General features: G+C 39.6%; 1 protein-coding gene across 4 annotated transcripts in view; it reads right to left on the bottom strand.

Moving 5' to 3' along the window:
• Positions 1-3,232: 3,232 nt before the first annotated feature.
• LOC122414203 (ATP-binding cassette sub-family G member 4) overlaps positions 3,233-18,822 on the bottom strand; it is a 31,863-nt gene continuing 16,273 nt past the window's right edge. For 3 of the 4 annotated variants that reach the window (XM_043425232.1, XM_043425231.1, XM_043425233.1), the window contains one exon: positions 3,233-6,662. In XM_043425232.1, the coding sequence (XP_043281167.1) occupies positions 4,421-6,250 (1,830 nt within the window). In that variant the 5' untranslated portion in view covers positions 6,251-6,662 and the 3' untranslated portion in view covers positions 3,233-4,420. Of the gene's footprint in view, positions 6,663-10,824; positions 11,134-18,822 lie in introns of those variants that run through there. The other variant, XM_043425230.1, reaches the window with a different exon arrangement.

Raw genomic sequence — 18,822 nt, 5'->3', positions numbered from 1 at the left:
TCTTGACGAACGATCTTTAAGTCACAAAAAACATACGTTAAACGTTGGTGAAATATTCGATCTTCTTTCAGCAAATTAAATTATCGAAAATTAAATTTAACACGTCAAATGTGAAAAATTATCAGTTTCCCGAGCTTCGTTTCGGGGTTGACTCAAACGACATTTAAAATTTTGATCTCATCACCAAAACTTCTGACCACCTTAAATATTATACGAAAATATTTATTGCAACCGTACTTTTATGTGTACAGTTGAGGCGCCAAGCCGATGCCCGTATCTTGTTCTAGATTTCGATTTTCGTCTAATCGCAACTCACTTGATCGATTTGAAGCAGTTCGATCAAGACCAATGATTCAATAATTCCGATAATCCGTTTAAAAAGCAGCGAGAATTACACACGTGGTTCGACAGATATAAAGCTCGGTACAAGATTTTTTGTGCGCTGCGCCAAATTAATGTTGTTTTTTTTTTTCATTTTCTTTTCCAATGCCTATTTTTTAGAACTATTTCTTGAGGGCTAGTGATAGGTCGGCATGAGGTGGATCGCCACATGTGTATATGCATACGAGTATACATGTATTTATAGATAGATCATTACACATAAAATAAGGAAACAAAAATATATATATCATTCTTAAATGATTATATATAAATTTGGAAAATATAATAATTCTTATAATGTATGATAATTTACGTTATTTTCCTTCATTTATATAAAAGTTTTCGATGTTTTGCCCCATCCTTGTCGTTGAAACTTTCATTTTCAAGTGACCATGCCACCTCCAGACGTTACCGCCATTATCATCGATCAATTATATTTCCATTTCGTAAATCAAAAGTCTTACCATCGAGTATGGCTGTTTAGGGGTTGCGTGGGATTGGAGAGCAGGAAAAGCAGAGCAAACTCCGATCAATTTATTTTTATTGAACAAAATCGTTTCGATCAAAGGTCAAGAATCGTTGATTTGAAAATAAGCTGATTTGTCCTGGTGGAGGAAATTACTATTGACGTTTTGGTTAATTTTTATGTATTTCGGAATGTGAAAAGATTTCTTTTAATATCATGTCCGAACTCTGCTCGCCTTTCGCTATCCTCCAAGAGTACGCAGCCCCTTGAATTGAAACGACTCGTACTCAGTTGTCATTACGTTTTTTATTGGAGCTTTACGAGCTGTAAAAATATTTAACAGTACCAGAAACAAAGCAATATTTCTGGGAGCTCACATAAACTTGATCCCCATTAGATCGTCGAACACAAGTTTTCTGACTTTTTAATTTTCCATAAAAACGATCATTTACAAGAGCACAATTAGCGGTTAATCATTGAAATCGGGATAAGTGAAATAGGTGTCATTTGTACCAAGAATTTTTGTTTCATGCTGAGAATGGAATAGCTGCATATAGATAAAGCGGATGAGCCTGTGAATTGCGCGTGCATTTTGAAAATATGACACTGATTTTTAATATCGATTTTATTAATATGTACAAAATACTATAGAAAACAAGTGCAAAAAGTTGATTTATCTTATTCGGAAGTAAGGAAACTTAAATATGGAAACGTAAAGCACATTTTCTTGATCCTTCGATCCACGGACTCTTCCAAGCTGTTGTTTCGCATTTCGTTTCCCCATTTTTGTATTTTTTTCGTGAAAATTTTACGAGGTTAGGAGAAAAACCAGCGGAAAACGAACGAGTGAATAGCAGTATATCGTTATTCACTCATCAGGCGGAATATCAAGCGGTCGTTGAAAAATATGTAAAAAAAATGTGGTCAACGAAAAACTTGAATTGGCACGCAACTACAGAAGACAAATACGCGAAAGAAACAAAATAATGAGACAAATTGATACAATATTTCATCGACTAATGACTAACATTACAGACGTGTTGAAAGATGACATATCTCGCCCGTGATTGTATATATTCAAAGAGTAGAAAAACCCTACGATTAACGAAAAAAACAGAAAAATAAGAAAGAAAGTGGCACAGCACAAGAATCGAAAATCATGAATCGGAGCCTAACGAAATTACCTAATTACAATTATTATTATTATTACTATTATTGTATGATTATGTGGCTGATTATAATGGTGGAGATTATGTCAGTTTGGTATCGATGATGACAGCGACCAACCAAATCGCAAATTATCACAAATTCTCATCAATGTTTATTCTTATTCATTATTGTCATTTTATTATTATTATTATTATTATTATTAATTATTAATTATTACGAACTATTACATCGATGAAAAACACTTTTTTCATAAGCCTATCGCTGATAATGATGACGATGACACTGAGTAAGAATTGACGTTTCGAGTATGCAGAAGAAAAAAAAAACGAGAGGTAGCACCATAGAAAAGATGTGACGACGATATGCTGAGAATGCAAGACACATTTTTGTTCGTTTTTTTTGGTCTTTTTTTTTAAAACAAAAATATAGCTCAAAAATGTGTACCCAGTTGCCATGTATTTTAATTTATTTAGATTCTTAAATAAATTTTATTCAAAAAGTAACGTTTCTCATATACTTACAGGCGCTTTGTGTTTCATTCGATCTCACGAAACTTGCACGGGATATCCGGATGTATAATTATTGAATGATGAATGGAATACGAGTTCGATTCGCTCGGTGACAGGTGTGGAAAACATTTATTCGAAATTCAACCGAACGAGAATGGACTTTGTAAGGAGTTAAGATGAGAAATGTACGCAGTTTAGAAATATTTAAGTTCTCTCGGCAACAAAAATTCAAGTTTTCTTTATTCATCAACCGCGTTATATCAACCGTTCAAATAATGTCTCCGGAATTCTTCTGTTCTTGAACGAGTCGTACAAATAAAAAAAGAGACGAGTTTTTCTTTGTTCCACAAGTTTGTGATCGAATAACAAGGCGAAATTCATGTTTGGAGTAAAACACACGCCGAACGAAAAAACACAGTTAAAAGGAATAATTAACGAACTTGCACTTTTCGATGATAAAAAGTTGCTCCTCGCGAATAGCCACAGACAAAACGACCTCTCAAAGCGGTTCGATCCCTCGTTGATCATTCCTCATTTCGAGAAGACAAACAGACCAAATTGTACGAGAATTATGACGATGGAGCAAAGTCCGATTCTGTCGTTATTTCCAAACCCAAAAAATATTTTAAATCCGACATTTCTATCATCACAATTTTCACTATTATTTTTGCTCATTTCAGCGAAACTACCACGAAAAAGCTCGACGTTAGGAACGAAGAAATCACCTTTATTTCGAAAAGTTATTCTACAAATTGTATCTACATTCTCGTTATACCATAGCATCTTTCGATGTTTATCCTAAGTGATGAGTACCCGCAAGTTTTACAAGCCACGAATCTATCGAAGAATCGACGCATCGAGAAACAAAGTTCTCCCAGTGCTTGTTCAGCGCGCAGAAACGAGACTGCTCCATTCCTCCGCGTCTCAATTCCATTGCAAAGGACGAAATTTATTGGTCGTTACGAAACAACACGAGGTCAGTTTTAACAGACGCCAGACTGGTGCAAATTTGCACCCGCGGAAATTGAAAAAAATAGGTTTTCAAAGCCCCTCTCTTCAATTTTATTATTTTTCTATAACAAAACTTGATTTTTCAATGACTTTTTCAATGATCGTAATCGATTACTAAGGAATCGTTACCCCTAAAAAGTCTCCTAAGATTGATTCCATAAATTCGTGCATGAAATAAAAGGTTTTGAAAAGTCCAAGTGTATAAATTTGCACCAGTGTGGTCAGTGCGTGACCTCGAAGCGAGTGTCGTGTCAACGGATTAAAAATTCAGCAGCAACTCTCGGTTTCGGGCCTGACGAATAACTGCGCAGTTAAAAAAACAAGTATCGTAAAAATCTTTTGCATTGGCATTGATGAATAAGTTATCGCGAGCATTGGCACGAGGTTTGAAACGTAAAAAATCGTGCATCTCGCCCTTACAATATACTTGTGTATTTTACAGATATCTCTACATAATTGGCGAGGAAAAGGGCAGCGGAGAAGAAAAACTTGGGACGCGACGGATATTGAGAAGAGACGGACACTCTGGTCAAATATCGCGGAACGTTGCAGCGCTCATTTGAGATTCCGACTCTTCCCGGTGGCTCGCCGAGTGAGCAAGGTTTGCGGGCCGACGCGAAATCGAAAAATCTCGTGGGATTCGTTATTCAGGTTTTTCGCCACAGTTTCAGTCTTTTGAACGGTGACGTCGAATCGCCATGCAAAATGTCACGGCCGTGGCCACAACCGGCCCGGGCGTTCCTGTCCTTCACACACAATTTTTTTAAAGCACACGATCACAATTTCAGCTAACAAATTGAGTCCGGCTGTCAAGGAATTTCCGAGTTACGTTGTTCAAGCAATAATAAAAAATGCTGGGCAATAACCACGGCTCGTAGCCGGCTTAAGTACTCGCGAGTTTTCTCTTGAGCGTGCAGTACCCGACGACTCTGAGCACGAGGAAATTCATGAGTAGCACGAGTGCGTCGACCCAGTACTTGCCGTCGGTCATTGCCAGCTCGGTCAGGAGCGTTTCCGGCGTTCTGTAGTGGCAGTACATCTCGCTCTTCGGGCAGGGAAGCTTCTCCCTGTTGAATCCGTAGATCGCCTGGACGAGGCCGTCGAGGGCGTACCGCAGGTAGCTGAAGTAGCTGATGTAGTACATGAAAACTGGCATGTGATCGAAGAGCGCGAGAAAGCCGGCGAAAGCTAACATCCCGGCGGTTGCGATGGCCCCGAAGAAAGTGCCGTTTACAGGATTGACGATGGTCCCGATAACGAGGCCGACGCTTTCCGCGATGAAGGTCGTGAGTACCGCCATTGCGAGGAACATGAGAAATCTGTGCCAATCGAGGGGCTGGCTGCTCAGGAAGTACGACACCGAGCTGTAGACGACTGCGAATAGCATTTGGACGGGAGAATTGGCAACGAGGAAAGCCAAGTAATAAGTCCTCAGCTGGTACCAGTTGTTGAACTTCTCCTTCTTTATGACCGGCAATTCTGAGGGGAATCGAAGCACCGCGGGCATCATACTCGTATAGCAGAGGTAAACGACCGAGACGAGAAGGAAGCCAACGTTATTTATAGTTTTGGAGCCATCGTTGCCGGCGTCGACGAAGAGCAGTCCCAGGAGTATGCCGACGAGGAAATGAAGAATGAGTTTGAGATGAGTGATGGTCCAGTCCCGGTACAATTGTACCATGCAGCGGTTGAGCAGCACCCAAAATCTGGTGAACTCGGACGGTGGGTTTATGAGAACGGTCGCTTTCCCTTGACCCCCGTAGTTCTCGACTCCTCGATTAGCGCCATTAACCGCTGCGTACATCTGAGTTTTAATGGGACTCGTTGACCTCCACGAGCGCGGGTCAGCAGCCGCGAGAGCCAACTGCTCGTTGAAGTTGCCGTATTCTTTGCTGACGACTTCGATCATGTAGTCGGCCGGGTTGTGGTACTGCGGGCACACGAGGCCGACGCTGCTCAGATACGAGACCGTGCTCGTGGCCGCTCCTTGAAAGAGGCAGTGACCTTCCGCGAGGAGGTAGACGTGATCGAACATTTCGTAGATCGCTGCGCTCGGTTGGTGAATCGTACAAACGATCGTTCGGCCGCCCCTGGCCAAACCCTGGAGCATCGCGATGCACTGGAGGGAGGAGGACGAGTCGAGCCCCGTCGTCGGCTCGTCGAGGAACATCACCGGCGGATTGTCCACGAGCTCCAGGGCTATGCTCAGTCGCTTCTTCTGGCCGCCGCTCAACCTGTCGCACCGAGTGTCTTTCGCCTTCGTCAAATCCAGCGTCTCGAGAACGTCCGCTATCACCATGTCCTTGGCCTTGCGGTTAAGGCTGTTCCCGAGCTTCAGGTCAGCCGCCATTGTCATCACTTCCATCACCGTGAACAAGGGATGGAGCTGATCGTCCTGCTGGATGTAACACGATTCCTTCCTGTACACGTGCCAACCCTGCTTCCCCTCGCTTCCCAAATAGTTTATGCTGCCCGTTATATTGCTCTCTTGAAAACCCGTCAGGATGTTTAACAGCGACGACTTTCCGGCTCCCGATGGTCCCATTATTGCTGTAAGCTCGCCCGATTTGAAACAACCGCTTACACCTTTGAGAATTGTCTTGGTCGGACCTCGAAAACCGACTGTCACATCGTAAACGACCTTCGAGAACTCGATGTCGATCGATTGAGCCTTCGGCAGGTTCAGCACAACCGCTCTCTGAAACGCTGCCATTGTTACCGCTTTCGGCGCTTTTCCTTATCACCAATTTCACGCTTTCTTTCGTCTTTCTCACTCCCTTCCTCTTACTCGCGGTTACCGCGACGAGCCGACGATCCCGATCGTTATCAGTGAAGCAAAGAACCCGGAGATGAGCATTGCATTCGAAAATAATCGGTTCGGGCTTCGCTCGTCATCCCTCGGTACGCGTGCAACACCAACGATGACAGTCAAACCTGATCCATTTTATGTTTCCCTTCGATTTGGGGTCGGTTACGTTTTATAACTTCGGTGATGTTCTCTCTTGCACTCCTTTCTCCACGGACGATCGACGCTATCGAGAGCCTTTTTACTTCGGTCAATTATTTCCAAGTTGCTGATTTTCCGTTCACTGGGCTCCGGCACTATTCCGGTACGAGATCTGCAACTGGTGTGCATTTGCACAAAAACATGATTGTTAGCGATCGTTCTACAGATTTGTACCCTTAACATAGGTGACTGCAAATAAGTATCTCGCAGATAAATTCGACTGATTCGTAGTATCAGTGCGCCACCGAGCCCCTGTTTTCGTCAGGGGACGGATCGGGAACTTGCGAAAAAAAAACCGAATAAATGGATGTTGAGGGGAAGGATTATCGCTTTTTTTTAAGGATAGACGGAAATAACTTGGCATGGCGAACTTTGCGCTATCGTTTCAAGGATATTTCAAGAGTACAAAAACACTTTGTTTCGTGTGAGAAAAATTCATTTGTACATAGTATATGCTCCAAGTCTGATCATCGAAGTTTCTCAGCTGCGTACAATATGGAGATCGTAATATGCAACAAAAATTCCAAATTCTTTTTCCATTTTCGTACACTTCCCTTCCATATGAACCCATAAAAACCCGAAAAAATTGCGTAATTCTATATTTACAGCACGTTGAAGCGATATTCTTCTTCTTTAGAAGCGTTTTTTTCAAACTCACCGAAAATATAGAATTTTGCAAATTTTTCAGGTTTTTATGGGTTCATATGGAAGGAAAATATATGAAAACGAAGAAAAAATTGGAATTTTTGTCGCGTTCCTAAAATCACTTGTACACTACAAAGCCAGCTGAGATAAAATGATGCATATTTTACTTACAAAGTCACTTGTAGTCATTCGATAAATTAATGCACCAGCAAGTGACAACGTGAGAAAAACTTTTTATTCATTGCTTCGATTGAAACGATTTATAAATGATAAATTACAGCAAGTTTCCACGCAAATAGTGAAGATTTCCAATGACCGCACACAGATTTCCGTTTTAACCTTGTAATTTTTCTCTATCCTCTAAAAAGACTCATAGAATAATAATTTTCCTCTAACTACCAGTATTTTATGAGCTCGATGTGCGAATAAATTATTCATTCGATCGAAGAGAGACGTTCCGGATCGAAAGCGCTCTTGGGCTGCTTTTTTACCGCAATGGTCAGTTTTTGTTACGAGGAAACACTTTAATTACTTGTTTCACAACGATTACGTCTTGGCTAATTGTCTGGACAATTGAACTTTATGGATGTAATTTCTATCAGACACGCGAGGTGAGGATGAAATGTTTATTTTTTGAGCCTTTAATCAGTCTCTTGGTTACTCAACCAATCGATTTTATGGCATTCATCAAACCGAATGATTACACACAATCTATGATACCAGTTCGTCGTTAAATGTTGATTCGTCAACAAAGTGTTGATTAGAGATAATAAATTACGATCGTTATAGAATTAATCAGGAACGACGATCATTTTTAAACGGTTCCATTCAGAAACCAACAGAATTTCTTGGGTTTCAGGATCATTCGAACGCTATTCACAATTCAGGATAAAAAGATTCCTGCTTTTTTAATGAAACTCAAGGCGAAGTTAAAAGTCGACTCATTTGCAACTGGGCAGTTGTGACCTTCGGAAATTTACTTATAAATTGTAACAGGTTTTAGCACGCCGAAAAGCAGCTGCCCCTCATGAAACGTGAGTAGAGAGTCAGTCTAATTATTAAGGTAAAGTGAAATTCACTTTGACTGGTAAAAAGTAACATTTCGTGCAAAAATCTTGCAACATTCCAACGATAATCATCCGAATGAGTCATGTTAAAACGTAAAACCCAGTACACTGTACAAATTTTAGAATAAAAAGAATGCACGACACTCGCACAAACAGCCAATCCATAAAGGTGCTGGCAACACCAAACCAATGATTCGTTAAAACAAACGATGAATTCGTTCACGTTTTCGAACTCGTCTCGATTCCAAGTTCTTTGATAAACATTATTATTAAGAATATAGATCAGTCACCTGACCTCACTTGAAATTTTCAAAATCGAAATTCTTTGACACAGTTTGACCGACGAAAAAAGGGCTCTGTCAGCCCACGCAGGATGATGAAAATTTTTATTATTTTGATATTTTTATTATTTTCATGTAAAAAGTAAGATACTCAACGTACATTTCGAATGGACGTTGTCGTCGTTGATCTTTAAGGAGGTTCAAGCGTATCTTATGGAAAAATAATTTCCCAACTCCGTACAATAAAATTTTCTAAACAGAAAGCTTAAGACAGTATTCGAAATTGACATATTTATTGTCGAAGTTCGCAATCTTTTGTAAGCTTCCATAAGAGCCCATGTTTAACCTGTCATTTTCAACAATGAATATCTCGATTACCAGACGGTGAAACCTCCAAATTTTTCACACATAATTAAGCCCCGTCCAAGAAGATTCACCCTAATTTTCAATTTATTATTTAGAATAATAAAATCTAATGTATTTTTCGGAACTACTAAACCAACGAATAAAACTGCATTCCCGTTCATGCAGAATATTTCAAAGGCTCGAGTCAAATATTCAATACGGTTGCCATGTATTTTCAAGTTTCACTCATATCAGCAGCAGCGTTAACGCTCTTACACGTGGTTAAACGTTTCGAGAAATTGTCAATTTGACAGTCAGCTTGGAACCTTGTTTAAATACTCATTGATTTGGTCGTGAGAGAATGCATTAGCAACTGAAGTTGAGAGCGTTTCAGCGACTATTATTCCTATTAAGTATGATTGTCCTTATGGTTATTATATGCGGATCTTGAGAGAATGGAAGAATCGACAACAGCTCATTGTTGTGTCAAGTAGCAAGGCAACAAAAGAGCCACGGTTATACCGGTTTTTTTTCTTCACCTTATTACGCAATATAATTATAGAGCACGCGAATATAACATTGGCAAGGCTCTCGAAAGGCATCCCATCGGTTATATCGTACAAGCGAGTCGTTATTTGCTTCATAGTAGCATTTCACGTTCAGCAGACGAAGAGTGAGAAAAAATCATAATAAAGTGCACTAAAAAGCGTGTCGCCGGGGTGAGAGAACCCGGAGTTTTAAGATGAATGTCGTGAAAAATTGTGAGCTTTTTAACTCGGGAGAAATAGAGAGCACAAAAACTTGAGTTTACGATCACAAATGTTTCGCAACGCGATGACAAAGGAGGAATGATCGGCCCTAATTACGAGAAACTAAAGATTTTATTGCAAATAGCCCCGTGGAAATTTGTCGACATTCTGCAAAAAATTATTTCGCAAAGATCTCGGAGAGGTTTTTTCTCGGCGAAATAATTGTTTCTATTGCCTTGTCTTGATACGAATTCTCAGAGAATTTCTTCACGTTCGTATATTCTCTTGTGAATATTTTTTCAAGGCTATCTTCGTTGGTGCGCTCGCATAAACGTCTCAAATGTTCAACGTATGCTTCGAGGAAAGAAAATCAAATGCCTCGAGAGAACGTGCTCAAATTTCTGTACATCCGAAGAATGATATTGATGAAAAATTATAAAAAATGTAAATTACGAGAAAAAAACGGTGAGAGCACGAAAAATTCACTCATCACGCGTGCCAACACATTCGAGGGATTGAGCGTTTCGTCGCTGCATACACTTATCGCTTCACGCCGCCTGCGTAATGGCAGCATGCGCATCGCACTTCTCGCCATCAATTCAAAGATACGATTTATTATTACTTTTTTAATTGCGAAAACATTTTCACGCTTCTAGTTCATACGACTAACGACTCGCAAGTTTTGTTTAACACCAACGAGGCTCGAAATTATGAAGAAATTATTATTTTATGCGATTCTCGAGTCTGTGCGCTCTCGAAAAACTCGACGAGGAGAGAGAATTAATTTACCTCAAAATTTTTACTCGTCACTGCCTAAAAATTGTGAAAGCATCAAAAGTCCGCACTGCTTGTCACGGGTGAAAAGTAAAATTTTCTGCATCTTTAGCCTCGCTGATTTCTCGCGTTAAGCACTGAAATCGTAATTGTATCGAGTTTTTCACCACGCAGTAAATTTATACGAAAACATTTTTTTTTTTTTTTTTTTCCATTTAAGATTATTTGATAACCGACGAACGGAGATGGCAAACAACAAAAACGGATGAAATCGTTGGACGAATGGCGGGAAAAACTATAGCTGCAATTAGCCCACGGTATGCATAAATAATTAATTATGTCACGAGAAAATATCCAATGGAATAAAATGTAGAGGAGAAAAAAAATGGAAAGCACAAAAACTGACGATAAAAACGTACTTTTTCGTTCGACCACGGAGTACTCGCTTAAAGACCAGATCCGACAGCAACGTATTCGGTTGGATGATTCGGATTTGTCAACCTACCGAGCAGCACTACACACTCATGGAAAAAAACTTGCAATCGCACAACGAAACTCAAGTAGCATGCGATAGTAGAAGCCAAGGAGTGGGAGTGCAACGAAAGTGCACTATGTGTATGTTCCACGCGAATGTTATCGTCACATGAGACAATCCTGACACGAGTGAAGCAGCGGCGCGAGCAGCCTTCGATTATTGTGGCATTTTCCTAATCATTTTCACTAAATGGAACAACCAATCCGAGTCAACTGACAGCCAGCATTCGTCATCGTAAAATCACTATTTCACTCGGTGTACAACGCTCGTACTGGTGCGCGTTAACTCATTTCGGTCCAGCCAGTCTTCGTACACAAACGCATTTTTGCGAGACTAAATATTATAAGCGGATTAAGCGTTCGCGCCGATGCGGCGGTTAGAACGACTTATTTTTTTCGTCGCTCACGCACGCGAAGGATTACTCGAGCAATTTCGTTGGTGTTACATAATATGCTTGGGTAGAAAAAATTATTCTGAAATAATGAAGAGAAAAAGGGGGGGGGGGGGGGGAGGGGAGGGGGACAAAAACAGAAGAGGATGGAAAAACGCTTGCGTAAAAAAGCAGCGTATTTTGTTTGAGGCTGCGTCTAATTTCTGCTCGCATGCGATCCATGGACGATCGGCACAAATTTCTAAACTCAGTACACAGAGACGAGGAGAATCGTGAGATATTTATTGTGCTTTAAATTCTGCAGGGGTACAAATTCACTCGCCTAAATCAGGGGAGAATTTTCGACTACGAACTTCTCGCAAAGCTTTCATTTGTTACATAAATTGCAGGTTCGTCTCGTGCTCCTCATTGTCATCGTTCCAATGCAGGAAAAACATTCGGGGGAAAGAATGAAGAAGGAAATCTCGTGAGGAGCTCGAGGCACGGCCTGAGCTTTCGGAATTCGTTTGGCTGCAAGGTTTACGTCGAAAGCTTTTTTGTTTCGAGTTGGCCTTTATTCCATGTTTAAACTGCGTCGCTTGACAAAAATAATTGAGTTGTGATCGGGATGAAATATCCCTTAGCGTGGGATCGCCGAGTGAAATGGAGCTGCGAGTTGGTCCAAAATTTGGGCAGGGTCCGATACATGTCAAATAACCTAATTTTGTAGAACGGTCGATATTTCGAAATTTTAAACGTTGTCGTATATTTCGATAGTTTTCATTTCGAATGCAATTTTGACAGAGCATACGAATGTCAAAATAAGTTCATATTTTCGAATTCAAAATGTACAGTAGTTGTTTTATACCAGAATATAGAGTAGCAAAAAATCGAAGGTGAGTTTTTCGAGCCCCTAAAACTTAGATGTGCAGAATAGCGATGGCTCGAATATGCGAAAGTCAAAATGGCGATGTTTGAAATTGAAGATCTCTAGTCTGAGTAAGTGAGTGAGTGAGACGCGTGCATTTTGAACTCCGCTGCGTTTCTTTACTTTGACCGCTCGACTTTTTGGCTTTTCAGTATTTCATCCTCAGTAATATTATTTACTCTTTCGTTATTATATTTTCGAAATTGTGAATATTGACAGTATTGCTTCGTAGTAATTTACGATTCGAAAGTGTGATAGTCGAATTTTCGGAAAAACGATATTTTAGTCGTCGTTCTATGGGCGATTGTCACGTACTATTTTCGATGTAAACGTGCTTCGAACCTTGTCGTTTCTACTTTATTTATTTTCGACATTCAAACCTCTGGTCGAATTCATCTGTCTCCATATATTGTCACTCGAAATTTAAAAACTCAAAATTTCAGTAATTCTGACATTTTATCCCCACCCAAAAATTCCGGCCCCTTTCGACAACCGGAAATCGTATTTCGCAAATATTTTTTCACCGCTCGTGGGGAGCTTTCCGTAGTTGATGACACGAAACCAAGAAGGTACGGTTTACGGATTGGAAGGGTTTGATCAAAGGAGAACGCGCGGAGCGCGTCGTGAAAACTGAGAGTGGCAACCGCGTTGAAGGAGGCAACGTGATATCCGCTAGGAATATCCCTTGTACTCAAAATACTCCTTTGAGTAATACGATAAATCTTGTTTATTATTCAACGACATTTATCCTTAGGATGTTGTCTTGACAAGAGCGCTCAACTTCGGCGCAAAACCTTTGGCTCGCGACACCGAATCATTCCTGGGACATTAATATTGATCTCCCATAGTTGAAGAATGGAGGAAGCAAATTAGCGGAGTAAAAAACAAAAAAATAAGAGGAAAGTTTTGTTTTTCGAGCGCGCTCGTCGGAGCAAGTTTCCGCTCTTCGTTTTTCCAAGCCGAGCCAATTTTTCGTGAATAATTCAATATCGAGACGCGATTTTCTTCTGATTGCTGATTCATTGGAAAAATTTCAGCACAATGACGAGGAATTCTTGAATATACTGTCGCTTGAATCATGATTCGATAATAAAACAACAACGACTGCAGTACCAGTCCGATGAAGCAACTAATTAGTATTCCCTACCAATAATTGTGGGAATAATAGGGGGAAGGGCATATGAATTTATATGTTCTCCTCAAGTGAATTATGCAATAAGCTTGCTGACACGATTCCACAAGAGACGACTGCGCTTCGACAGCACATTGCGATAGTCAAGCCTCTTCGCGAATACTAAAATCGTTTGCTTTTTGTTTGGATCGCAGTCACTGTTCTATCAACAATGTGAGCGCGGAGTTCAAGGGTCAATCGAATTCGAATTCGATGCGTACGCCGGTTATTCGATTTCGTGCCTCTCCGCGAAGCGTTCAAGTAGCCAGATGAGACGGGGAATTTCTATTATTCTTACAATTGCAGACTCGAGTGGATCATCCAGTTTTCAGTCCACTGCGTGGACAAATTATTATTAAGGATGATATTGGATTCAGGAATCCAAAAAATTGCATCAGGATTGAGGTAGGAATTAAGATATTGATTTTAGTTGAGTACGACGAAAATTACAGGGTCAACTGCAGCAATAATTGTTTAATGTCGAATATCCTATCATTTGGCATGACCAAGAGACGCGGTAGCGACTCGTCGTAATTAAATATTGATACAAATCGACGGAAGAATTACGACATTCTCGAACGCTCACTTTCGTACATGCAAATGAGGCTTTTCTTCAGTCGAGTGCACCGAATTTTTGTGTATTTATGTTTGAGTTTCGCAAAGTTAGCCGGAAGTAGCTGCTCGACTTTGTCACGCTTAATTTTGCTGACGTTTTTACTCCAATCTCACTGAAAGCGAATTAACTTGATATTTTTGACATTTTTATCTCGCCAGGCTTTTAAACTCGAATTATTCTGAGGTATTAAAAAATGAAAGTGTTCTTTGGAACACTGGAAAGTCAGGGCTGTAATTTGAGAAAACGATTGGTTCTGTGGTAATTAGAAACGTCACAATCACTGCATCGCTTTTCTTCCATTTTCAAACAGTGCAATTGCCGAGGATTAGAAACGTTGGCGTGCTGCTTTTTTTCTCGAAAAAAAAAGATTCTTTATCAGAGTTTGAATACACGACAAACGATATATTAACAGAAATGAATTTCTATTCCTCGAATGACCCTAATTTCCGATTTCTTTTCATGCTCATACGAAATACTCGTGGGACTCGTTCATCAACGACTTTTTATATTTATCGTCAGTGACCGTACACAGTGATTGATGCGTGTGACGCGTACCGGGTCACTTTTTACATTCCAAAACCTCGACCCAATTGGACTCGTGCGGAAGTTTTTAGAATCTCTTTCTAAACGAGACCCAAGCGGCGAGATATTTTAAAAAATGTTGCTTCTACGTCGTTCCGTCGTTTTTCATAATCAATTGAATTTTGGACTCCTCGGTTCAGTCCTTCGGCTCCAGACCGCAATACCCCATGGTTTTAAAAAGTTTTTCGAAAAATAATTGCCGATTTCTCAGTAGCAGCACAATACATTTTTTCCGGTTGCTATTCGTTCCGGAAAAGGTGGATGAATTGACGAATTCTTGAGCGCAAGTTCACAGGTCAAATTTTTATTCACGAACTACTGAAGTCCCAGCTCCGCACTTTGATAAACGTGAAAAATATGATTTTCATCGATGATTTTATCGACGTTACTTATCAAAATGGTAAAAAAATAGTCAATATTTATTCTCAAGCATATTTACGTTGATTTAAAAGGCTTATTTGAAAAAATGAGTTCCTCCGAAAGCCAATTTCATTTCCATTTTTATCAACGAGCCAACATCGTAATATTTTTTATTCAGCCTTCAACTCGAGCTCATGAGAATGACCGTTACTAGTGGGTCATTCTCTACATGTACACAAAAGACTACTTCATTTCGCGTCTTATATTGGAGCACTTTGTGCCGTTAGTTCACAAAGGACGAGTATCATTCTATTATAATAACACACGTTTATGGATAGACTGTTCCAATAAACGTTCGCAAAATCATATTTTCCATGTCATTCGGCTACCTAATGCTCATGCACTAAGTGCTTTTGCGTCAGTGAAAGGTGATATAGAAGGAAGTGTAGTTATTGCGCGTATCCATGGAGGCTCGTGCGAGAACGAAACGAATAATAAAATCGGAAAAAATCGAATCATTTCCTTCTGTCAAGCTTCGATCTTTTTATTTTGAATGGTGCTCCGACTGTTGCAAGAAATGGGCACAAAAATGAATGAAAAAACGGACATGTAACCTTGAACATTTGGCTTCGAACGAGCACTGGCGTGCACACGAAACATCTATTACATTACGTAATTCCTTACCGCATGCTGAGAAATCAGGAAATCGACGATCGTTCTGTTCTTTGAAGCTGCTTTTGCGTTTATTCAATTGAAAACGGTGGTTAAGTCGATGGAATATTTTGCAGAAACTGGAAGCAATGTTAATTGTTTGATTTACTGGAAATTTATTGCCAGTCTCGGCCTATTTAACGAGAGGTACACGCGAAGAACGGAAAAATGAAGAATCTCGACATTTCGATCGTTCGTGTGCCATAATGAGAATTTTTTTTTTTTTTTTTCAATGTTTTCTACTTTGATTCAAAGCGTTATTCAAATGTGCATTACATCGAAATTTGAAGTTTATTCATTCCGGAAATTCGCGAGAGTCGAACCTTCGTTTATAACCTCGCCGTGTGCGCAAAAATGACGTCAGATCTTAAGCAATATGTAAATTTATCGGGATTCGAAAAATGTATGAATCCTCACGTCTCAAACAATCTAATTTATCTCACTGAAATTCTGAACAACGACAGATCTGTCGAGCGATTGCAGGTCCGTGCGAAGTGGCGATCAGCCAATACAAAAATATTACGTCGTTCGACGCTTTATCTCCAGCAGCGTTCACAGATACCTCACTTTCTCATACTCCATTCTTCGTCGCGATTGAACTATCTCCGATCCAATAAAAACCTGCTTTTGTCAAATGATGGACAAATAATTGTGTCAATATTCGAAATGTTGACTTTTTCAGTAAATTTTGATAGAATTTCGTTCGTTTTCTATCGGTGAGAAGGCGCTTTGAATAATAATTGGTGAGAAAAGCTTGAAATACTTTAGCTAAACATTTTTTCGTTCACCAATAAAGGAATTATTGAATTTTATAATTTTTCAACTTTTTAGGCACTACGGAAATCTCTTCACACGATAAATATACACAATTTTCATTCCAATGCCGATGTCCAAAGACAGAAAATGTTATTATCATATCCTCAAGTAAAGTAAAAACTCGAAAGATTTGCCAAATGAAGAATTTTATGTTTTCATACACAAATTGTTTCCCTCAAAACTAGTCTTCGAGTTACTCATCGATGTTGTTCTACAACTGTGACGTTGTCAATTATAATAATGCTGGTTGACAATTATAACAATGGCAAACAGTAGTTAAATGTAGTGCTAAGAACGAGAGTGGATTTCGAGGATGGCTTTCGCTCCGAGCGTAGAGCAAGCCTGGGTAAGTTGCTCAAAGACAAATTTTGACGAAAGCAATTTGTATGGGAGAACATAAAATTGTTCCATTTACCGAAGCCAAGAAATACGGTATTGCCTTTGCTGGTTCGTTCCAAAGGTAAAGAAAGTTTCACTTCAGCCACAAATACTTGGCAATGTTGTATAACAAGACGCCTCGACTGTTATTACGTTCTCTCGCTGCAAATAAACCCGAAATAAAATCGCTGACGCACGAAGCGTCATGATTTAATCACGATATTATAAAAGTCCTGATTATTATATTGACATTCTCAAAACGTTATTTCCATCGGGATAAAATACATTGAATTTCTTGTATTTATCGAATCTGCATTGCACGATCATCGAGAGTCATTGAACGGAAATGCTCAAGTTATAATGAATTCGCGTAGAGAAAAAACTGATTCTCCGATGCAGCGAGAAATATCCATATGCAATTCGCTGCACATGAACGCAGAGAATCGGATTGCACGAGCCTGTCATTTGAATACCAGGATTCACTTCGTTCTTACGAACTGTCCGTCATACGTGCACAAGCCCCGACTTCGGTCCTCGAATATGTCTCCACGACTCAGTGTAATTATGTGAAAAACCGTAACATAGTTCCACGCAACTATTTGTATGCCTCACTGACCGCGCTGCGGAATAAAATGCTCAACTTTGACGCGAGCCCGAAAAGTGAAACGTCGATGACGTGTATCAACGTGGACCCGCACCTAGTTCAACAACCTATCAGCGTTAGATCTCGGATAATAACGAATCGTATTGCCGGTGAGCTGTACAAAATACGTTTCGGTGTTATTCGCACTTGGCAGCAAAAATTAGAATTTTTTTTTCATTTAAATTTTATTATTAAATTATATTTTCTATTGTTTATATAATATATAATAAAAAATATAAAATGAAAAATAATATATAAAAAATATAATATAATAATATATTCGCTTTCAATTTTTTTATTTTCTTTTTCGGAAAATGTTCTCTCATCTTTTGTCCATTGATTCGACAAATTTGTATCTGCTTCGGGGTTTTTCGCCGCGACGTTATTAAAAAAATCTTTTTTCCATGACGTATTTTCACTGAGATCTTCGGTGTCATATCAAAGTTCGGAAATGAATGCATGTGACACCTTTTATATTCGACTGCGGAGTGCTAAAATTACGCTGTAAAAACTGAATCCCGTTTGAGATCAATTTTAAGTTGGAACTGCGCAAGGCGTAACGTTATGAATAAGGTTTCAGCTTTTCTCCTAAAGCGGACATGAGCGGAGCGGAGAAGAAATGCACCGATGTCAACCAATAAGACGCTGGGATTCGCATCTCTCCTCCTCCTTCTCTCATATTATCTTGTATGGTGCTACCTACAGCTCTGTTCGAAAGTACTTGGCATCCCGTCACTGTTCGATCCGCAAAAAAGGTCGAATATCTCAATCAAAAGAAAACGTAACGAATTTCAGCAGGCAACATTTTTAAGTAGACAAATCCAACTGCCTTTTTTTGAATAATTCGTCAAATTTCTTCCACCCGAAACATAATTTCGAAAATGACTGTTTTTTTTACAATTTTCTCATCCTATGGAATACAGAATTATTGAATTTAAGTGACAATTGAAAAACTACAAAAAAGTTGAAAAATCGCTTCTTTTTATAATTATTTTCGAATCTTTATTTCTCGTTGAAAATTGACCACGCCTCTTCTCATTTTACTTTACTGCAGTGACTTTCAACGTTAAGGGCTTTCCATCGCAATAACAGAGTCACGGATGTCCAATACTTTTGAGGCAACCTGTACATCCTACTATTAGTTCAGGCTGCACGGCTCTTCTGAGTTGCGCTCATCGCCACTCTCACCTCACTCTAATAAAAGCAAAGGCCCCGTGGTGTTAGTATCTGTATCTCGAGATAGACTTGATTTCATATTTGCTACATTTTGTGGCCTTGTCAGACTGGTCACATCAATGCAAATTTAT

Source organism: Venturia canescens, chromosome 7 (assembly GCF_019457755.1).
Source record: "Venturia canescens isolate UGA chromosome 7, ASM1945775v1, whole genome shotgun sequence".
NCBI lineage: Eukaryota > Metazoa > Arthropoda > Insecta > Hymenoptera > Ichneumonidae > Venturia > Venturia canescens.
This window is presented reverse-complemented; position numbering and strand designations above follow the sequence as displayed.